Source organism: Leptopilina boulardi, unplaced genomic scaffold, assembly GCF_019393585.1.
Source record: "Leptopilina boulardi isolate dan_hultmark-lab unplaced genomic scaffold, ZJU_Lbou_2.1 LbouV2_162, whole genome shotgun sequence".
Taxonomy (NCBI): Eukaryota; Metazoa; Arthropoda; class Insecta; order Hymenoptera; family Figitidae; genus Leptopilina; species Leptopilina boulardi.
Genome location: NW_026137710.1, coordinates 569,720 through 594,478, shown reverse-complemented (window position 1 = coordinate 594,478; position 24,759 = coordinate 569,720). Strand labels below are relative to the sequence as shown.

General features: G+C 29.6%; 1 protein-coding gene across 17 annotated transcripts in view; it reads right to left on the bottom strand.

The window, feature by feature from the left end:
• LOC127276984 (neuroligin-2) overlaps positions 1-24,759 on the bottom strand; it is an 856,047-nt gene that overhangs the window by 313,350 nt on the left and 517,938 nt on the right. For all 17 annotated transcript variants that reach the window (XR_007842293.1, XR_007842294.1, XM_051297757.1 and 14 more), the window contains one exon: positions 13,687-13,941. Coding sequence is in view for 15 of the 17 variants with exons in the window: in XM_051297757.1 (XP_051153714.1) it covers positions 13,687-13,941 (255 nt within the window). In the remaining 2 variants the exon portion in view is untranslated. The remainder of the gene's footprint in view (positions 1-13,686; positions 13,942-24,759) is intronic.

The window sequence follows — 24,759 nt, the reverse complement described above, 5'->3', positions numbered from 1 at the left end:
CTGCATGTTCTATATATATTTTGTCTGTCCGAATGTATTACTATATAAAATTCTTTCTCACAACATTTGAAGAGTGGGATATGTATCCCTTCCTTATGGTGTTGGTCATTGGATATGTACTTATTACAATGGAGCAAGACTTTATTTAACATGTATATTTTTCAATTTAGAACCAAATAATCTTGATTACGTTCACAGTCAAATGAGAAATCATTTAGTTCTTATGTTTAGAAGTAATCGTTTAAGCCCTTTTCCTTTTATAAAGACATTATATAATAGGCATTTATTTGTTGAATATGATTGGAATTGTCTTTATAAAAATCGAGTAAATGAACTGCGTTATGGAAAAACAAATTCTTCTAATTTTTCTAATATTACCAATGATGATATAAATGAGAGTAAAAATAATAATTCAAACTCCCTAAAAATGCTTGTGCGTTCGTTAGGTGAAGATAATGAGAAAAAAATTAACAAGCGTATAAAAAGTACTGAAAGAAAGAGAAAACTGAGGCTTAAGGAAACGATAGAAAAAAAAATGCAGACAAGAGATAGATAAACTTAGGAAACGGAGTTTTCGTAAAATAAAAATCGAAAATGAAGAAAGAATAAACCAAAATATTTTATTTAAAAAGGTGACATTTTTATTAGACAGTCAGTTAAAAAAGAAAGAACGCCAATTGAAAGATTCAACGAGTAAAACTAATAAAAAGAGTAATAAGAAGTTTAAAACATTAGAAATAGCTATTATTGCTTTTAATGAATTTAATGAAAATATAATTTCACAAAATTATTTCGGTTTGATGAATGTTAAATGTAAGCATTGTAATTCGTTAAACTTCTTGTGTGAACAGCCGTCAGATAAAGAATTTAGTAGTTGTTGTCATAAGGGTAAAGTAAAGTTAGATGATTTAACTGCTTATCCCGATGAATTAATTAAATTGTTATATGACTCCACGTGGGAAAGCAAAAACTTTAAAGAGAATATACGTTTGTATAATAACGCGTTAGCTTTTGCGAGTATGGGAGCTCAATTAGAAGTTCCAAAAGGGAAGGGTCGATTATTCTTTACAAATTAATAAATACCTATCAAGTATATGTGGTACTTGTAGACTCACTTTATCAGAATATGAAAAAATATCCATAACAGAGCGTTACCAATCATGCCAAACTTTCAAGATATTGTACCTTGCAAAGAAACTAGATATCTGAATAATGATAAAGTGCCTTGTCAATGTTATATTTGTTTGACAGCAAGAGTGTCAAGCCATCAAAAAGTTAATATTAGTAGAGGTCATGTGCGTCAAAATATTCATAAGCTAATTGATAAATCTAATGGATTATATAATGCAGGTTCGTCAAAAGTAATAAACAATGAAAAAAATAAGACTGAAAACTAAAAGTTATCTTCAACCATTTGCTCTTCATGTTTTCAAAAATGTTGTAAGGGAATAAATCATGATTGTGCAAGTAATTACAGAAATAATAATATAAATGTTACAGTATCAAAAAATATATCGAAAGTAATAGTAGGAGAGCTACCTGAAAAGCAACAGTTACAAATAACTCATTCTATTTTAAAAAATAAATTCGCAATTCTAGAAAACGCAAGTAAAAATTTTTAATTGAATTTAAATACTACTAATAAAAACAAAACTACTACTTTTGGAAAGTAAATAAATAATAAAATAAATTTTTCCGCTGAAAGTTTAGGCAATTTTCAAAATAATACCGGTTCAACAACGAGACACATGTCGAAATTAACAAATTTCATACTATCAAATGCTGGTAGAAAATTTGTACCTAACGATTATTTGAAACACGCCTCTCAACTATCAAAAACTCTCGAGGATTGTTATGAAATTGGTGAATTTGATTTCGATGTGGGAAAAAATAAACAAAAACTAAAAAAAAGAGACCAGTCGTATGGACAAGTAGTGAAAATTTATTGCAGTTTGTAATAAATCAAGAAAGACTTATTAGCAATTATAATTCTGATCAACTTATATGAGAAATAGAATTCATGCATACTTTGAGTACCATCATCACACAGCCCCACAAAAAAAGTTTTATGTGTGGCGGACTAAACTAGCCATTCCCCATATATTTTGACGCGCTGAACACGAATCCGAAGTCCGTTTTGTTCTATCACATCAGGATTTTTTTCTAACCTCCAAAAACCTGTCGAATTTTGAGAGGTAGGCTATTTTTTTAAAAATTGATGGATTTACTTCAAACTTGGTTTCTAGAGATTTTTTAAAACGCTGATTACGAATCTGAAGTTAAATTTTCAAAATTCAAAATGGCGGCTCCAAAATGGCTGGCGAGTTTTGAAGAACTGAGGGCTTTACGAATCTATAGTCAGATTTTTACAATTTTAACCCCTAGGCTATTCTGAAATGTTCTTTGGTAGACTGTTGTGCAGCAGAAACTGTAACTTTTTGTTTTGGAATGAACCAGTTTACTATTCTCAAGAACTGACAGTTAGATATCATTGCTTCATATAGATCAATTTAGCAAGTGCACAAAACTTTTTTTATTGAGGTAATAGTGTGACAATAAGATGTAAAAGTTTAATGGTAAATTTTTATGCAACGAGATACAAAAGCATTCGCAAGGTCACCAATCAATGTAAAGCTCTGGTCATTGGATGACGAAGCCTTCGGGACCACTTTCTTATCCTTAGCCGGCGATTCAGGTTTTCCAAATCCCTGTCTCGTAATTTTTTTCTTATCTGTGTCTGCCATGACGGCATGAAAGCAGTTATCTAAGAACTTAGCGGGATATCGGAGAAACTCCGCTGCCCACCGTCACCACGTGAAGGTGCCCTGACGCAGACACATCTAAAAAGTTATTTCACTACTTAAGGGGGAGTGACCTTTGTTCAAGAGCGCTTCGAATTATTATTATTTCCAAAATGAAAAGAAAATATCCCTTTTATTATATAGGTGTTTTTTTGCAGAAGAAATAAATTTGTTTGCTGATAAAGTCTTTTATTTGAAATAATATACTTTAAGGGGTTGTTTACCCCTATCTACCCCTTGGACAAATTTTTTTTACATTTGTTAATATTTTACAACTCTTATATCTAATTACTTTGCACAGAAAAATAAAATATAAACCGAGGAATTATATAATTTTGAACGAAAAGTTCATTTTTGGGGGTGTTTACTCCTAAATTCATGGGGGTTGGCGGTGAAAATGCTACTGTTTAATTCTATTTTTCGTGCTAAATTATTACCGAGTAAAAAAAAATTTTTTATTAAATTTTTCTTTATATTATGAAATTTTTATATTTTTGCAAAAACTTTAGGGGTGGTTTTCACTCCTTAAATGTTCACTATTGTCGATAAAAAAATACACGTGTTGATTAGTTTTTCGAGTACTACAACATAAATCAAGAGAAACGAAATCGGAGGGAGACACCTACCTAGTGTTCCTTGTCAGTACAAAATTGTAAATAAAACAAGTTCCTAACAAACACTGTACATCTTCTTAGCGAAACAACTTCAATATCTAAAAGTCTTATATACCTCAAAATTTGCCGTCTTTTAGTCGCTAATTAGTTATGGAAAAAGAAATTTCGGCCATCTTATATTTTTTTATATAAGATGTTTCGCTAACTTTATATCAACTTAGTGAAACACCAACTTTATTTCGCTTAACTGTCACGATTTAGATAATTGCTACTGACAGGAATTTGCCGTTTTTTCCCGTAATACAACTAAATAGTTCATTTTTCAAAAAAATCAAAAATTACAGAAAAATAATTTTTTTTAAAAATTTATTATTTATAAATCAATGCAAGTTGAATAAAATAAGTAATATAAAATTAAAAATTTAAAGGACACGAAAAAAAAATTATTCGCAAAATTACACATTAAACTTGATCAAATCATATAATACCAATTCAAAAAGGTATGCGAGAAAATCAAAGTCATCTTAAAAAATTGTTCATACAGAGTTGTTCATTAATAATAAGTAAGATTAATTTATATCCCTCCGCCACCAACAAACTTATTTTTATATTATATTATACCAATATTAAAAAAAACTCAATCAAATTCACCATAAATCAACTAAAAATCTCTTAGGAAAAATTTAGCAATCAAAATTTTCTGGCAAAAATAATAATTTTTATTTAAATAACAAATTTTATTTTATTTACTTTCATATATTATGCTGTGTTTTTATTAATAAAAAAACACAGCATAATATATGAAAAAAAAATAAAATAAAATACAAAATTAAAAAATTTTATTTTAAAAATAAAAAGTTTATTTAAAAAAACAGCATAATATATAAAAGTAATCAGCGATCCCGAAAACCCCCAAATAAAAATTTTTATCTGCATTCATCAAATTTAAAATTTTTAAAATCCGACATTTCGATTTTTTAAATTCTGACATCAAATTTGTAATCAGCGACCCCGAATCCGAAAACCCCAGAGTAAATATTTTTAGCTAAATTCGTCGACTTTAAAAAATTTGGCACATTTAAATTAATTTTTATAATTTTTTGAACTTTTCGACGCCATTTTGAAAAAAAAATCAGGAGGAGAGGGGGAATATTTTTTGTTTAAAGTTTAACAATCGAGTCCAGTATTTAAATACTTGATAACTGTCGGAAAAATTGTTTTCCTTTCGAAATATTTGTAAATTTATTGAAAAATCATTCAAAAATCGCGTCATTTTGCAAATAAACATTATTTAACATTCTTTAAAACACACACTCAAATATGTTGGATGTAGGTTTCCCAAAAAATTAGAATTTTTTTTCTGTAAAATATAATTCCTTGAAGTTAGACTAAAATTTCAGTGCATTTGGGGCTTAATGGGATAAATGCAGACAACCAGAAAAAAATAATTAATATTTTAATAATTAAAATAATATTATTAATTGTACTTTCTGAAAGAAGAAATATTAATTATCTTAAATGAAAATTTGAAACCTAAAAAATTTATTTATTTATACAATTCGCATAGAATAAAAATTTTCTGTGTAATCGCTTTTAAAGAATTTTTTTTAAAAATGATTCTGTTTTAATATAATATGCCTTATTTTCTTCAGAGAATGATTCTCTACAACTTCACAGTGGGGATTTTCAAACAAGCCAGCTGTTTGGAAAATATGGATATTTGTTTAAAAGAAAAATTTGGATTTTTTTAAACAAATAGATATATTTTCTAAACGGTTTGCTTGTTTGAGAATCCCCACTGTGATGTTGTAGAGAATCATTCTCTAAACAAAATAAGCCATGTTACATTGAAATCGTATTATTTTTAAAAAAATCTGTAGAAGCGATGTGACAGAAAATTTTTATCCTTTGCAAATTGTATAAATAAATAAATTTTTTAGGTTTAAAATTTTTTTCTTGATAATTGATATTTCTTCTTTAAGAAAGTACAACTAATAATATTATTTTTATTATTTAAATGTTACTTTTTTCTGGAGGTCTGCATTTCAGTGAACAAACGTCCTTAAGAATAAACACTTTTATCTTGATTAAAAAATATTTTCTGTTTGAAAATCCCTAAAGTTAATTTGTGGAGAATCATTTGCTGAAGAAAATAAGCCATACCTGATTACACTCCAATCATTTTTAAAAAATTCTATCCTTGTGTCCAAAAACAAAAAAATCCAATATGGCGGACAAAATTTTTAAAAATTACTTGAATTTGCTTGAAAAATTGTACTCTGGGATTTTTGGTGTCGCTGATTACGAATTCAATATTAGTTTTTTAAAATTCAAAATGGGCGATCTAATATGGCGGACTTTTTTCAAAAATCGTTTGGTTTTGCTTCAAACTTCCCATTGGGGGGTTTTTGGGGTCGGTGTTTACGAATCCGATGTTAGTTTTTCAAAATACAAAATGTCGGATCCAAGATAGCAGAATTTTTTTTAAAAAATTACTTGAATTTGCTTAAAAATTGGTACTCGGGGGTTTTTGGGGTCACTGATTAAGAATTCAATGTTAGTTTTTAAAAATTCAAAATGGCGGATCTAATATTGCGGACAATATTTTATAAAATTGTTTTGATTTGTTTAAAAATTAGTACTCATGGGTTTTTAGGGTCGCTGATTACGAATCCGAAGTCAGAATTCTAAAATTCAAATTAGCAGATCCAATTTGACGGATGAATTATGAAAAAAATATTGGATTTTCGTACAAGGTCTGTATCAAGAGAACGCTATTCTCTCTCTGATGTATCATTTGGGACGGCGGTCCCATGCGCGTTTGTCGTCTGCTACATCGCAGGCGTACCAACTTATACTTTTAAGATGGTAATGACGGCTCTAAATATGATTTGAATTTGAATAACGTTATGTATAGAAAACCACCCGGAAGGGCAGTCAATATTGAATAAAATTAAGGAACGATTATTTCGTTACAATCTCTCCTTCTTGACTGCCGTTGCAGGTTGTTTTCTTTTGAAGTGGATAAGGCTGAATCAACCATTCCATTGAATCTGGCTATGCTAATCAAACTATAAATGCTAAATAAAAATCAAATAATATTTTGGTTAAATATTTAGTTATTCTATTAATAAAATAAAATGCGGATGATAATTAAATAAATGTATTTCTCAATTGTCATTTTGGAACTATAAAGCTTGATCATTTGACAGGATTATGAAATAATACGGAGAAATACAAATCATAAGTCTTTTATTTATTTTTTTTTACCAAGGCAATGGCGCACATGATATTAAGGTAGTCTCGGATATATCTAAAGTATGTAAACAGAGTTAACGTAGACTATAAAAATTTAGTTAACAGTTATTACCTAAATTTATTATATTCTCAATGTATTTACCTTAATTTGAAAAAAAGGTTTATTAGACAATTCAATAATCAATCTATTTGACTTACGTCAAGTTTCACATTATTTGTGAAACTTGACGTAAGTCAAATAGATTGATTATTATTATTCCAAAATACAATTTCTATTTGTTACGAAAGATGTTTTTGTGTTTGTGTAAATGTATGTTTAATTTCTTTTAAAAAGAAACTGTTTAATTAAAATATTTACAATAAAAATGTGTGTTGTGTTTTATATTATGAATATTCGAAAATAATTGATAAATAATGATTAAAAAACATTATATTTGTTAGGAAAATCCGTCCCTAACAAATACCCCCTTCCTTCTGGCTGACGTCCCTTGGCAGCCTGTGTAGGTGTGATGTCATCAAATATATTTTTTTTACAAAATTCTTTTCGTAGATATACATTTTAAAATGTTTACAATTTATCCTGGTACATGAAAGTGGTGTAGTTGGTTAAGTATCAGAAATAAATGTTTAAACGAAAACTGATTTTTCTTTTTAAATGACAAAATAATCGTTTCCTTTTTTTAGTTTAGGAAGATTTTTATGAAAAAAATAAAGTAGTTTTCATTTTTAAAAGAGTTAAAAAAAATTTATTGCATGGTTTTTTAAGAAGTTAAAAAAATGATTAAAGAAATTAAATATATTTGTTTCAGAAAAAATAAAATAAAACATTATTAAAATTATTTAATTGGTTTGTTTTCTAATTAAGAGTAAAAAGTTGTACTTTGACGAAAATTTGCAATCAAATGATATCTTGTAAAACAATGATAAATTGGTTAATTATTTTAACTTTTTATGATAATTTTACTGATCTCAAAAAAAACTTACAAAAAAATAAGACCAAATTTATATACATGGATATATAATAAAACAATAAGAAATAAATAGAGATATTAAAACACTTCGCTTACGTCTCGAATTTAAAATAATGCAAATAAAATATAAAAGAAAGAAAAATGTGTTATAAATATATATCTATATTTATATATATGCATATAAAAAAATATTCATGAAAAAATGATGGTTACATTTTCACGATTTATAGATTTACAATTACCGAAAAACTTATACAGAAAAAATTTAATACTTCGGTCAATGAATATAAATATAATATAAAATAATAAAAAATTGTGTTGCAGACTAAATATTAAAAAAAATATTCTCCAACCCCTAACCCTCTTTTTTTTGCTGTCGTCCCCTGACAGCTGTTTTCAACATATTTTATATATATATGATGTATTTCACGCCAAAGTGAAAGTATAAACCATTTTTACAATATTTTCGAAATTTTTTAAAAATATTTTTTTTTCTATACTACGTACTTTTATGTATTGTGATGCGCTGATTACAAAAATCATAGTGACAATATCCAAAAATTTGATTTTTATGATGAAATCCATAAAAAAGTTCCAAAATTTATGGTTTTTTTCGTTTATTGGGTAAAATATGCAAAATTAAAAAAAATGCGTAAGATATAACAAAAGTATTTTAATAAGATTAATAACCTTTATATGAAAAGTTTTTTTTAATTTTGCATATTTTACCCAATAAACGAAAAAAACCAAAAATTTTGGGACTTTTTTATGAATTGCACCATAAAAATCAAATTTTCGGGTATTGTCACTAAATATTTTTAAAAAATTCAAAAATTTTTGAAAAATTTTGAAAATATTCTACAAATTGTTTGCCCATTATCGGGCTAGGCTTAAAAGTTTTGTAAAAAGAAGAAGTTTTTCTTTAAAAAAATTTTAAAAAAATCAATCAGTACGTCAAATGAAAAAAATGACTTTTTATCATTAAAACTCAAAAATTTGATAGTAATATCGTTTAAAAAAATTTTTCGATTTTTTTGTTAAAAACACACGTTTAAAAAAATGACTTTTAAAATTGATGCATTTTTAAGTAAGTTATGAGCATTCCAAAATTAAAAGTCATGAAAATTCTCCAATTTTCAAAATTCCATAACTCGAAAACGGCTTGCTAAAAAAATTTGAAAAAAATCATGGAAGCAAGTCTGAATTAGTACTAAAAGAAAAAAAATCTCAAAAAAATCGGAGATGCAATTGCAGATGGACTTTCACTTTGGCGTGGAATACATCATATATATATATATGTATATGGGGTAAAATTCTTGTAGCAAACTAAGTGAAAAAAAAGTTGATCGGATCGGGCTGTAACTTTTTTTTTATTTGTAACAAAATATTGAGCCCACGGTCAAATGACCATTAAAGGGAAAATACATTTTAAATTATGTTATGAAGAAAAAATAATCTTATTATATAAAATCTATGTGTATATTAACAAAAATGGAGTATCTCATCTTTCTTCAGACAAACAAAATTAATTAATAAGATCCTAATTTTAATTAGAGATTTATTTATAAACAAAAATAAAATATTTCATCGATCGTACGAATAAAGGAAGAAAAATAAATGATCTAATTTCGATTGCATTCTATTATTTAATGAACTAGATTCTTAACGTCGAGCAATGATTAAAAAATTAAAATGGTCAGTTAAGAATTGCAATGTTTCCGTTAAAATAAAAATATCATATAAATAAAAATCTGGAAAAACTTCAATTTGAGATATTTTCGTATTAAGGCCACGAACATTTTGGTAGTAAAGGTTGAGATCAATGTTTATGTGCTTAGATATTATGTTTGCTGTTGCTTTTTGGTAATAGTTGGAATTCCCTTGATGTAACGGATTACTAGGTCTGTTTCTCCGCTTTCCATCCGTTCCTTCATTATTAATTTTAGGTTTTTGTATGCTTGTTGTTGACGCATAGTTCTGTCTGGAATAAATAAGAGTCCCTGAAGAATTGGTGAATTCGCTAATTTCAGAGACTTCGCCACTGAAAGTATCGTGGACGCCTGAGCCTGAGTCTCGCAGGTAGTAGTAAATAGAGCTGATAAGATTTTGTACACTAGCTTTGTCAAGATCATAGTTATAATTATCGCCATCGTTGAGAAATGCAGGATGACCAAAGATTAATAAATTAGACTTACGTCTTTGAATGTCTTCAAATTCTTGTAAAATAGAATTTGTGGGATCAACATTTGCATCTATCAACGATTCCAATGTACTAACACGGCCCTGAACAGAAGTTAATTCATTTTCAACAGTATCAACTTCACCTTCAACATTAGCCAACAATCAACTTTGAGTTCGGATAATGATGACTCAAGCCGACTCATTCCATTTTTTGTGTCCTTAAAAAGAGTTGAGATTTGTTGAGAAATTTGATGAAAAAGGTTACTGGTGTCCGTAGGATAAGAGAAAACGTTTGCCTGCGTCCCTGAAGCTGATGAAGTAGGCGAGGGAGAGATAGTTGGAGATTTATCAGGGCCGCAGCACTTTGAAAAACCACCATTTAAAGTTTTTTTGTTTTATCAGCACAACAAGGGTGATAATTAGCAGAACACACAGGCAAGACACGGGGCTCACTACTTTTTTTTGCACCACCTACAAGACTGGGGGTCGGTCAAACTCAAAGTATTTAGCATAGTGTTCATTATCAAAGTAGTCTATATAACGAATCAATGTTTGTAGACAGATAATACTTTAGCACGTGGAAACGCAAATTATAATAAAAAAATTGATGTGACCAATAGAAAATGTTGTTAATATTTCTCACATAGGAAACTTTACTTCACATAACATATTTTGAACATGTTTTTATAAAAAACAAACGTCGATTTGCACATAGTTTAGCCCTAAGGGTGAATAATTTAACCACGAAGTATTGTTAGGTTTTTTCAAAAACTGTCGAAAAGGGAGGGTGTTGAATTTTTTTAAAAAATTTAATCAGTGAATATTTGAAGACTTGTACCTTTTAAACAGAAAGAAGAAGAAAAGTTTGTTCTATATGTTTTCGAAAGGTTTTTTCTTGCTCTTTCAAATGGTGCAAAAAAATTTGCAAAAAATTCAAATTTTGACCTTTTTTTGCAAATTAAACATTTTGAAAGCAAAAAATGTGTATTTTCACCACAAAAAATATTGAAATGTTTTTTTTGTACATAATTTTCGAGATATTAATTAATTAATTAATTATTGTTAATAAAAAATGAAATATTTCACAAATAAAAAAAGTTATTGCAATCCTGTAGGTACCAATTGAAAGCTGACGTTATTCCGCATCCAACAAGCCCTATATGGACTATTTTAGATTAGAGGATTTTCTATAAACAATTGCCATGTTAGCCAATTGTTGATTAACAATCCACTAACCCAAAGTACTTCATATAAGGCTCGTTGGATGCGGAATTTTCTCAACTTTCACTTAGTAACGTCAGAATTACGATAACTTTGTTTGTTTATAAAATATATCATTCTTTATTAACCTTAATAGTTAATTAATTAACTAAAAATTGTAAATATTATATGAGTAAATAAAAAAAATTTTAACATCCATGTTTTCTAAAGGTTTTTTTGTGCTCTTTCGATTGGTGAAAAAAAATAAAAAAATTCAAAATGTGACCCTTTTTGTGACCTTTCTAATTTATCATTTAGTTCGCCTGAAATATCGCCATAAACAGGACAGCAATAATCAAAAAATGGAAATATTAACGATTTAACCAACAATATATGAGTTGATATTGGGAGAGAATCTCTATTTCTGTGCAATTGTTGGAGAACCATAAACACTTTACGAGATATATTGTATACATGCTGTCTCCAAGACAAACCCCTATCTAGGATCATTCCAAGATCCTTTACCTCCATTTTATAAGCTATAGGCGTTCCATCAACTGTAAGAGGAGGTAAAGTTGATAAAGTATTCAAAGATGGATTGCTACCAGCCGCAAACACCATTGCCTGAGTTTTATCCAAATTAAGTGCTGGGCCATTATCTCTACCCCATGCAACCACATAATCAATGTCCAACTGTATCTTTCTAATCAATTCACATAACGATAACAATGGGCCTGACAAATAGAACTTAAAATCATCAGCATACTTATGATAGTTACTAAATTTAAGATTTTCACTCAGATCAGTTATGAACAAATTAAAGAGAATAGAGGAGAGTGATGAACCCTGAGGGACACCACATTTAAGTCTATCCTATTCAGAGTAATCTCCATTATTATCGATCACTCTCTGATACCTGTATTCTATGTAAGACTTAAACCACTTACAAACAGATTTCGATAATTTAAAAAGTCGTAATTTTTTAATTTAAATTCTATGGTCTACTGACGGAAATGCTTTGGAAAAATCAAAAAAGACTACTATGGTAATATATTTCATATCCATTGCTAATTTTACATCATTAGTAAATTTTAATAAAGCTGTACAAGTGCTATGTTCAGAGCGAAAGCCTGATTGCAGTGGTTCAAGTAGATTATTGTCAGTTATAAAGGATGTCATTTGTGTACATACTGTTCTTTCAAGAGGTTTAGCCATAGCACAAGCAATTGAGATTTGTCGAAAGTCAGACGGTTTTTTGGGGTTAGGAAATTTAGGAACAGGTTTAATAAAGCTTGTTTTACACTCTTTAGGGTAAATTCCTGTTTGTAGAGAATAGTTACAGATATGTAGAAAAGGTTGAAAAATAATTGGCAGAGCAAGTTTAATCATCTTTATAGAAATACAATCAGGGCGCATTACGTTAGTCTTAATATGATGTATATTTTCAAGTAAGGTTTTAGGACAGATATCACTAAAGAAAAAATTATTTTCATTAAAGATATCATTATTTAAATTTATGTGTATATTATTATAAGATGAAAATTGACGAAGTGGTGTAACGGAAAAAACATCTAAAAATTCGTGTGCCTGAAAGCAGTGATCCGAAGTTTTCTTTTTATCAGGAATAATATTAAGTCTTTTTAAAATGCGCCATATGTCTTCCGATTTCGTTTTTTTATCATGTTATAATTATATTTATTATGAGCATCTCTAATCTTGGTTTGGACCAAATTGCGACGTTTCTTAAAATTGGAGAATCTTCTTCGCCTGCTCAAATCATGAGTGGGTGCAAAAACATCAAAGGCAGCCGTTAAGTATGAGGTTAACTTGTAAACTTTTACATTTATATCATGCTTACTGTAAATACTTGCCCAATTATACGTCGATAAATGCAATAAAAACTCTCGCTCAGGAATACTATTAAGGTTGCGAAAAAGAGATAATTGAGAATTGTTTTGTATTGGCGTATTTTCAGCCATAAATTTTATGTTTATTAAATAGTGATTTGATAAAAAAAGGCATTGGAAATTGATTATGAGAAATCACCTTATCTAGATCACTAACAATCAATAAAAAATAATTTGTTAATAAACAATACACAAAAAAATTCAACCCTCTCCCTCTTCGACAGTTTTTGAAAAAACCTAACAATACTTCGTGGTTAAATTACTCACCCCTAGGGTTAAACTATGTGCAAGTTACATCCCGATCTGATCAACTTTATTTCACTTAGTTCGCTACAGGAATTTTACCCCATATATATTATATAATAAAGAACTCATACATGTATGATCCACATTTCTCTGTGTATATTTCTGCAACAGATACATAAAACTGATAATATTACAGTTAGAACAAATCGCTGCAGAACCTACATTAGAAAACATTATCTAAAACATTTGTTATGTTATATTTCTGTAACAAATAAAAACCACTTTATTCTTATTTTTTAGAATCTTGAACTTGTATTAGTATATCATAGAATATATTAAACATGTGTTTGTAGGGTAATAATAATAAAATACTATTCATTGATTTTTTGTAAAAAAAATATAATTGCAGTGACTAACAAGAAGAGTGTGATGCATTCTGATCTTAAAGAACCTTTTGCTTTGTCTACGTTTAACGTAAATTAAGAAGAACATAGATATTATTAATCACCTGAGGGTAATCGCCATCTTTCGTTTGATAATCAAATACGTAGAAATAAGTTTTCGGCACTGGTTCCTTATCAGTTTCAAGTAATTGCAGTGAGTGCGGTGAATTTAACTTTTTCGTATGCCTTAATGTAAATAAATCTCCCATTTGTACCAATGGTGCCACATATTGAGCGTCACTTAAAGCTTGCACGCAGGAATCTCTTATATTCACAGGATGCTGCACAGTTCTTTCCCAGTCAGTATACTCATTAACAATCTAAAAGAAAAAAGTAATGCTTTACAATTATGTAAGGAAAATAAATGATAATAGTACACTAAACCCGCGATCACGGGACGGCTGCAAGAAAACTGGAATAAGGAGGTATAACTCAGTTAGCGGAGGTAGGGGAGACCGAGGAGGAAAGTAACAAAAACTAGTTTTTTTATGCTAGCGTTAAAAATATTTCTCTGATAAATTTGTCCAAAATATTAAATGAAAGCTTGGACATTCACCTATTAAGTAAAATTTGAATTAAACATTACTATAATAATCTCAGAATTCTTTCATTCGTTCATTCTGTCCGGGCTTGATCAGCTGTGAAGTATAGTTTTATATGACTCTTCTTAGATAGAAAGAGAAAAGAAAAAAGGCGTTATAGTTCGGCAGTAAGAATTTGCTATTGGTATAGGGAGGAGCTAAGGTACGTTTCATGTTGTTTCGGGCGATCATCGATTGCGTCCTTATGGGGAAGTTGTATACCCCTACTCTACCGGCCGGGCCATAAACCCGAAGTTCGAGGGACGCATGCACTGAGGGGGGGCCTGAGCGGCGTTCTTGGGTCTAATAACATTCTCTATTTATGGCCCGTAATGAGTTTTTCTCGAAAATTATAAAATTTTTAAATATTGACATTTTTAATTCCAACAATATATGCTCGATATAGTGAAATTTCGAGGAATAAGACTATGATAAAAAAAATTGTTAATATTTAATAATATTATAATTTTCGTGAAAAATTTTTTTCAGAAAATGTTTTTTATACTTATGATTTTCATTTGTAATTCCAAATGAAAATATATTTTCGTTATAAATTGTTTTTTGTTACGGAGTTCATTTAATTTTTATTTCTTTAAATAATTAATTCTTTGTTTAAATTAAAGAAAAGTGTTAAATTGTTCTTGTAAAGAACAAAGATAAAAACAATTTGAAAAGAATTTAGGTGACAAATGACTTAAAAATTAAATTTTAGAGTAGGTTTATTATTTAAAAAGGAATTATTTTTCCTGAAACAATTTTTTCGAACACGAAAACTAATTGTGGTGATTTATTTTATTAAGAAAAGATTTTTTAAGGAAGTCATTTTCATAAAAAACAATGTCAAATTCAGAAAGAAAAGGTTGCTTAAGTGCTCTAGATTTTTGCAATATAGATACTGAAGGAGAAATAATAAATGATATCCATATTAATGAATTTGCACAACTATTGCAAAGAGTATCACTATCAGTTTTCGATATTCAAACTCTTTGTATTTGCAAATTCTTGATTTAATTATTCCGATTAACAGAAATCAAAACCATATTCAAATACTATTTAGTATTTTTTAATTAATTAAGACTTTATATTTATGATAGTCTTAATAAAGGTTGTTTAAATGAGGATAAAATAAAATGTTTAGAAAGATTATGTCCCTTTAAACCAACCGTAGTTTTTGCAAAAGTTCATCAACAACCGAATGGTGTTGTTTGTGGACTATATGCAATAGCATTTGCAACATCTTTATATTTTAATATAATGCCGAATTCTCTTGTAGGATGTTAAATACAATAAACACGAGAAAACAAGTAACAGTCAAAAATATAAATTTATTCAGGTAAAAGCGATCAATTAAAATATTCAGTTCGTCAAGATTAAAAGATTAAAATAGTGTTATTACGAGAGCGGCGAGCTACCAACTAAATTCTCTCATTCCTCGTTCTTACAATCGTTTCCTTATCGGAGACCTACGTCACACACCGAAACCAACCGAAGGACAAGGGACCCTCCCATTACGTCCCACCACACTCGGCCGTCCTGACAATATCGTCTGCCCCCAGACGATCCTATTCCCCGCTCGTACTTGCCCATGGTTTCATGTTGTCCACTGAGGTCGACGTTGATCGTGGTCCCTCTCCTTGCCCTATCTTCTCCACCAAGTATCTGTCATTTCTCAAGACCTGCGTAATTCTGTACGGCCCAAAGAATTTTGCACAGAATTTTAATACTGGTCTCTGCTGCGTTCGTCGAATTTCCACCCAATCATTTTCTTCATAGCGACTTGCTTGTTTGCGTTTCTTGTCATATGCTTTATTGTTTTCTAATTGCACTTTTGCAGCTCAAAAAACAAAGAAATTAGAGCATCAGTTACAAAAACAAAGGAAAGAAAATTCGCCAATTCCTTGTACGTCTTCCTCACTGAGGCGAATTTTCTTTCCTTTGTTTTTGTAATTGAGGCTCTAATTTCTTTGTTTTTTGAGTTGTTTTTGTTTGATCAACACTACGGATTTTCATTTTTCTAGGACCTCGTTGATCAAGAAGAAAGGTACGTTTGAGAGTAGGAACTTTCTTTTCCTTAGGACATTTACAATCATTAAAATCGGAGCATTTACATGACGCAAGACCAAAAGCTTGCGGGCTGCATCCCTAAACTCATCAGCCTTACTTTGTAGTCCTGGACACCTATCAAGATGTCTTATCTTATTTTTTAACTTTATATACTTATTGTGATATGCATTTAACATTTGAATAACACGAGTATGAGACACAATAGGGATTGTAGCCTTTTCGTACAAGGATTCAATTTTTATAGCAACAACATCTGCAATGGCAGCAAATGTTGGCTCTTTTTTCACGCCACTTTCTAGTCCCATACTGCGCCGTACGTCAAAACAACATTTTATGACTTCTTCGTATGTAGGAAGCTGTGATTCAAGTAAATCTTTTGGCGAGCCAAAGATCGGGCAAGTAACTGCTTGTCGTGAAGAATATTTCCACAATTCCATTTTGTCAAAAAAATGAATTATGGATCATTTCTTCAGTAGAAAAACAATAGAAGTATACACAAGATCAAATGGGAATAAGAAACCGAAAATGTAGTAATATAAAACAAAACAATATGTACAAGACTTAAATAAAACCTTCTTTTCTCTAAAGAAAGGAGAAAGAGATGTCACTAAAATCTACAATAAAATAACTGTGAATGAGAATAACAGTAAAAAGCTAGGAAGTAACTTATAATGAATTAAAAAGGTTTTATGTTACAAAAAGATTGTGTTGTAACCGCCCTAATAAGTGCGCGTGTTTGTGTGTATGCAACAGAGAGAGAAAGAGTATACGACGGTCCAGCATCTTTTATTACCAAAATTGCAAATTTTCAAACCCAGGTTTGAGACAGAAAATATTGTCCAATCAAGATGAAATTTGGTATACGCACTGCTGGCATGAGTGAGCAAATTTTGCGTGCTATTAGAATTTTATCAGAAAAAAAAAGTTTTTTCGATCCACCCTAGTGTGTATGTGTGTGGATCCCTTTTTTGTTTAGAAGATAACTTTAACAGGTTTCAATGGATTTAGATAAAATTTGGTAGGCTTATTTATCATATTATTAGCTCAAATCTGACCAAAGGATTTTGAAAAATACCCAAAAAAAAAATTTTATCATCTTTTTTCCAAAAAATTTTTTTTAATCGAAAAAATTTTTAAATAGAAAAATTTAAGGTTATATATGTCGACAGTATGAAGTATGAGTGTGTATTGTAAAGAGTGGGGACTATTGCACAGTCCTTTAAAACTAATGCATAAGCAGGTGTGGTCAGATTAATTAGTCGCTACTCAAAGTGATAGCACGGTTAGTAAATTGTCTTCCAAAAAGACTCAGTGAAGCTTTGGAAGGATTGATTATCTCCAAGTTTTTGTACTTTGCTTGTTAAATTAATAAAGTAGAGTTTGTTCTCAGTTGAGTAACCAACTCACAAAAATAATATTATTAGTTGTTTCTTACGGTGACAACATAATTGGTGGCAGGGGTGAAATATTTAAAATTATTTAGAAGTTCATCCAAGTTTTAAATATCCAGAACCAAGAACTAGTTCCAGATAAACAAAGTGATAATTCAAAGTGAACGAGAGAAACAACAAAAGAGATATCCAGAGAGTTATCCAGATCTACAAAGACGTATCCAGAGAGTTATCCAGTTCTACGAAGTGTTATCCAGAGTGTTAACCAAGCAGCGATCCAGATATCCATATCTACGAAGTGTTAGCCAAGCAGCGATACAGATATCCAGGTCTACAGAGAGGTATCCAGAGAGTTATCCAAGTATACGAAACAGAATTCGAGATTTTCCAGTACTACGATCCAGACCAACATTCAAAAGCAACATTGAAGTAAGGTATATAAAACAAAACTACGAATCTTTAGAACAAGAGTATAAGTCTACTTTACGTACGTTGAACGGCGACCTTCATAGGGTCTGGCTAAGTTTGTTTTAAAGCGTTGGTATACTCCGTGATTTTATCAGTATTTCCATCGTCAATAAACAAAAAAAAACAAATTTCATATTCTTGTGTACTCCTTGTAGCAGGATTGCAAGAAATGAAATTTTAAATTAGAAAACGCGAACGGTTATAAAATAAAATTGTACGAAACGATATAGGAAATTTATTAAATCAAACTGGATTTAAATTCATTTAGAGAAAGTAGGGAAAACGAAACTATAGACACAGACAGTTCATCCCCTTCAATATCACTGACTGACAGGCTTAAATTAAACAATATTCTAAAAATCATGCCAGAAACATCAACAAGTTCAAATGACCTTTTTCAAACAATTCTTGCAAAATTGGAAAGATTTGAAACAAGATTGTTAGCTATGGAACAACCAGTTAGAAGAGAGTTAGGTTTACCCTTAAATGAGAATGAATTAAACAGCGATCATGAAGAATTAGAAGAAGTTACAGAATATGATTTTGGAAAAAGTATAAAATTAATACCAGAATTTAACGGGAGCGGTTTAGAAAACTTCATTCATTTAATAAGATTGTCCAAAAAGAAAACAAAAAGAAATTAAAGACTAACATTACTTCATGCAATAATTGCACAAAAATTAGTAGGAAAAGCGGCAAACACAATTAGAGCCGATGCAGTTAAAACATTTGCTGTTTTTTTTGAAAGATTACGAATTTTATTTGGAGAAAAGGATAGTTTAGAATCACTTCAAAGGGCTCGCGATTCATGTATAATGGGCAAAAATGAAGGTTTAGAGTCATTCACCTCAAGATTTATGCAGTGTCTGGATAAAATCAGGCAGTCTATAGATAGTATGAATATAACACCTGAAGAAACTTTCGTAAGACAGGAAATAGAAACAAGTGCAAGTGTCAGCACATTCTTAAGAAATATACGTGAAGAATTTGAAATTAGAATCCGTCCTCAGAAACCGAAAACTCTGAATGAATGTTTTAATATTGCCTCAGAAATTAACGTGAATATAAAAGATAAAAGAAGAATAGAAAATTTTACAAGAAACCCAAGAAATGAGAACCCAGTTCCAAAACCAAGATTTAGTAAACAGACAAATATAGAAAAATGCAACCATTGCAAAAATATAGGACATACAGAAGATGTCTGTAGAGGAAAATTGAGAGGTTTACCACCACGTCAAGAGAAAACTCAAAATTTTCAGTCACGATCGATCAACAGCAAACCACCAGACCGAGTGCAGCTAAGCGAAGAATTTTCTTTATCGGAGAACCCGCTAAGCACAACCTTCCACCGATCCCGAGAGAACGAAGAAGACACAACACACCTATTGTGGCTTTAAAATTTGATAAATTAAAATCGGGAAAATTTGTTGTTGATACAGGATCGAATATATCAATCATAAAAAACAGTATGTTAGAAGGAAAAAACTTTAAAAAATACGCACCTCATAATGTTTTAACAATAGGAAACAATCCCGTAACATTTGAATATTCTATTTGTTTAAAACTTTATGGTAAAGAATCAGTTTTTCAAGTTACGAAAGATGAAAATGCATTTAGAGAAAATGGTTTAATTGGAATGAATTTACTTTACGATCAAAATTTTAAAATTGACTTAGAAAAAGGTATTTTAAACTTAGGACCTAAAATAATTCATCCACAACCTAGTGCAGATAAGAAAGATAAAATCTGTTTTATTAACTTTGAAGGAGGATATTCAGCAGTCACAAAATATGATTATCAAGGAAATCCAATTTTACCACCTAATACAGCAAAAATTGAAAGTATGTATGATGCTTATGAAGACTTATGGATAGATTCTATAAAAAAACTGACTGACGAAAAAATGTACCAATTCAGCAATAATGAAAGAATTAAAGAATTATTATCTAAAACACGACTAGACCATATCAAAGAAGGAAAAGAAGACTTACTAAGAATCATAACAGAATTTCACGACATTTTCCCATTAGGAAACGATCCTTTACCTTTAACTAAATTAACTGAGCATACAATTAGAACAACAGACGATCAACCTGTAAATACAAAACAATATAGATATCCACCTATGTTACAAGAAGAAGTTTACCACCAAATTAAAGAAATGTTAAAGAAAAATATACTTCGAGAAAGTATGTCTCCTTTCAATTCACCGTTATGGATAGTCCCAAAAAAGAAAGACGCTTCAGGAAAATTAAAATGGCGAATTGTTATAGATTATCGAAAACTAAATGAAAAAACCATTTTAGACAAATATCCTTTACCGTGTATTGATGAGATAATTCAGCAGTTAGGAAATTCTAAATTCTTTTCTTGTTTTGATCTTGCTTCCGGATTTCATCAAATAGGAATGAATCCCAAGGACAAAGAAAAAACAGCTTTTAGCACAAACGAAGGTCATTATGAATATAATAGAATGCCTTTTGGTTTAAAAAATGCCCCTCCAACATTTCAAAGAATGATAAATAATGGATTAAAAGGACTAATAGGTAATGGATGTTTTGCATATATTGACGATATTATTGTTTACGGAAGAACGTTGGAAGAACATAATAAAAATTTGAAGAATTTATTTATAAGACTACGACAAGTTGGACTCAAATTACAGCCAGATAAATGCGAATATCTGCGTCCAGAACTGGAATATTTAGGGCATGTTATTACAAAAGAAGGTATAAAGCCAAACCCAGATAGAATTGACAAAGTAAAAAATTATCCAAGACCAAAAACTCAATAACAGATTAAGCAATTCTTAGGACTTATTGGTTATTACAGGAAGTTCATAAAAAACTTCTCTAAAATAGCAAATCCACTAACTAAATTACTACGAAAGGAAACTACATTTGAGTGGACACAGAACCTTAGTTTGGTTATTTAATGTAAAAGATCCGACAAGCAGATTAATGAGATGGAGACTAAAATTAGAAGAATACGATTATGAAATTATTTACAAAAAAGGAATTGCCAACACAAACGCTGACGCCTTATCGCGCATTCCAAGGGTTCAGATGACAACAGACGGTACATATGATACGTTACAACAGCAGAACGAGGTGGTTTACAGCAGGTGTAAACGAGGAAAATGGGAACATGGAAGTAGATACGCAAACAGAAGACGACAACTCAATCATTGATGACGAAAATAAATACGAAAATATGGAAATAGATTCACAGACAGAAGAAAGTGATCAATCAATAATTAAAGACGAATTCAAGGTAATAAAAACTATAAAATTGATTACAGGTACTAAAGAAAAAAGGCAAGGGTATGCAAATTATTCTCTTTTGGAACCGATAAGTAACTTGAGAGATATACTTAAACCTATAAGAGACACAAATTATATTTGGAAAATATTAGTTTATGGAAGAAAAACAATACCTAAAGAAAGAGCTATATACAAAGTAGTAAGAGTTTAACGAGGAAACAGAAGTACAATGGATCAGAGATATACCTCAAATAGATAATGATGACGCGAATAAAATACGATTAAAAAGAAACAAAATAGAACAAACAGGACAGTTAATTATAAAACGAGAATTTGGACCGACAAGGATAAAAGAAATTTGGATCACTAACGAGGAAACAGAAGAAAATGACAAAATAAAAATTAGTCCTCAGGTGACAGATGATCAATTATCAGAATTTTTAGAAAAAGAAACTAAAGAAGAAAGATTAAGAATTATTTACGAGGATATAGATGAAAGGAAAATATCGAGGATTCTTTTTAAAATATGGAAAGGAGGTGACAAGAAAATATATTTAATAAAGAAACACATTGAAACGAATAGAAGAAAAATTATAGCAGAAGCACATGAAGGAATATTAGGAGGACACTATTCTAAAGATATTACAGTACAAAAGATAAGAAAAATGACAAACTGGCCCAACATTACAAAAGATGTTGAAGACTTCATCAAAACATGTGATTTATGTCAACGATTTAAACAAAATGAAAGAAAACAAGAATATTATGAAGAATCAGACATACCAGAAGGACCAAATGTAAAGACTTCAGTTTATCACCCACAAAGTAATGGAAAGCGATGAAAGAAACTATCAACATATTATAGACATTAGTGAAATTACTACAATTATAAAAAAATCATCACCTAGTATACATAATTAAAATTCCGATTTTAGATGAAAAAGAAATGACAATAGTAAGAAGTTTACCAATTCCAGAACGAATAATTAATGGTCAAGCTATGGTGTTTTTACCAAACCACGAATATATTTTGCAAACGAAAACTGAATACGTACCGATTGACAAGACAGATTTAGAAAAATGTAGTAATATAGAAGACTATAAAATTTGTAAGAGAAATCAACCGAATTATTTAATATATCAAACAGAAAATTGTGACGCGGATTTAATAAAAATGTCTAACAGAAATTGTCTAAAATCTCCATTACTACTCAGCGATGAAACATTTATGAAAACAGAAACAGGTTATATATGTATATTTGTAAAAGAAACAGTTATAGATATAGTATGCGAAAATAATAATTATAATGGTAAAAAATTGGGTACTTATCTAATAACAGGGAATAGATGTAAGCTATATACGAATGAAATAAAGCTAGATCTTAATAAACCGATGAAAAATATAAGTAGATACTTTGAGGATAAAATCACAATAGAATTAGATTTTGAGAAAGACGATTTAAAATTAATTAATGATAAATTACCAAAATTACCAAGATTTCTTAATTTAGATAGAATAAAAGAAGCGAAAATTAGTATGGAAGATACCGAAGCGATGCTAGATAAATTAAAGACACATGAAAGATTTAAGAGTTGGACAGAAAAGTGTTTGACGTATTTAGAGTACATAGGATATGCAAGTATTGTAATTATAATCTTCTATATAATGTTTAAAACGGGAATTATACAGTGTATTTTAAATTTAATAAGATATTGTATTGGGAACTGTTATACAAATCGTAGTTTTAACAATACAGGTCCAACGCAGTTTGTAGCTACTGAGACAAATCTACCAGGATTAAATTTTGAATTACATTCCAAACCTCCTAGAAGGAAACCTGCATCGAATTTTTAAATAAATGTTAATTTGAAAATTATCGATAGTTTAAAGGGGGGAGGTGTCGACAGTATGAAGTATGAGTGTGTATTGTAAAGAGTGGGGACTATTGCACAGTCCTTTAAAACTAATGCATAAGCGGGTGTGGTCAGATTAATTAGTCGCTACTCAAAGTGATAGCACGGTTAGTAAATTGTCTTCCAAAAAGACTCAGTGAAGCTTTGGAAGGATTGATTATCTCCAAGTTTTTGTACTTTGCTTGTTAAATTAATAAAGTAGAGTTTGTTCTCAGTTGAGTAACCAACTCACAAAAATAATATTATTAGTTGTTTCTTACGGCGACAACATATATAATAAAATCGTATTCCTTACGTCAAGACGAATCGATTGATATATATATATATATATAAAGTATACATTTGAGGTAGTGATTTTTTAAATTGAAGTTTATATATGAAATAATTGTATTCCTTACGTCAAGACGAATCGATCGATATATATAAAGTATATATTTGAGGTAAATTTAAAGAATTAATGAAAGTTAAAAAATCAAAAATTCACATTTTGGCAATAAAATTTTGCTTTCTCCACGAGGAAGCAAAATGTTCATGTAATGAACATCTAAATTTACAACCTGTTTTTCTTTTAACATTTTAGTTTCTTAAAATACACTATAATATAAATAATTCATAAAATTTTTGAAAAAAATATTCAAAAACAGGGCCGTAGCAATAGTTTCTTTGAGGCCCCTTCTGAAAAAATTGATTTTGCGGTGGTCACGATATTTTTGGACTGCTTCATTCAAAGTCAAAAACCAAAATATTTTCTGTTAGTGGGTGAGTATGGCTTGTGATTGAACGAAGGGTTTTTGAAAAGAATTAAATTTGAATTTTTGGCAGCGTTTTATATCAAAATGTACAACTTTTAGGACCATTTAGACCGTGAAAAATCTGTTCTAATCAACAGAAAACAAAACCCTTCGTTCAATCACGAGCCATACTCACCCACTAACAGAAAATATTTTAGTTTTTGATTTTGAATGAAGCAGTCCAAAAATATCGTGACCACCGCAAAATCAATTTTTTCGGAAGGGGCCTCAAAGGAACTGTTGCAACGGCCCTGTTTTTGAATATTTTTTTTCAAAAATTTTATGAATTATTTATATTATAATGTATTTTAAGAAACCAAAGTATTCAAAGAAAAAAATGATTTATTATATGAAAAAAATTTTTTTTTCAAAACAAACATTTTCTGACAGTTTTTACCCATGTAACCCCTTAATATTTATGAACGAATAAAATGTAAATTATAACAATATAAAGGAAAAGGTATTTTATTTCTAAACTGTCTCTGAAACTCGAATACAAAACAAAGTTGTCTGAGATTAGTTTAATAATGATAAAAAAAATTTTTAATTCTTAGATTTAGATTACGAGCTAATCCAAAAAACTTAATTTTTTCCTATGACAGTTCAGGAATATGTCTCTTATTGCTTACACATTAGTTTGATACGTATAAAAAATATATGTTTCTT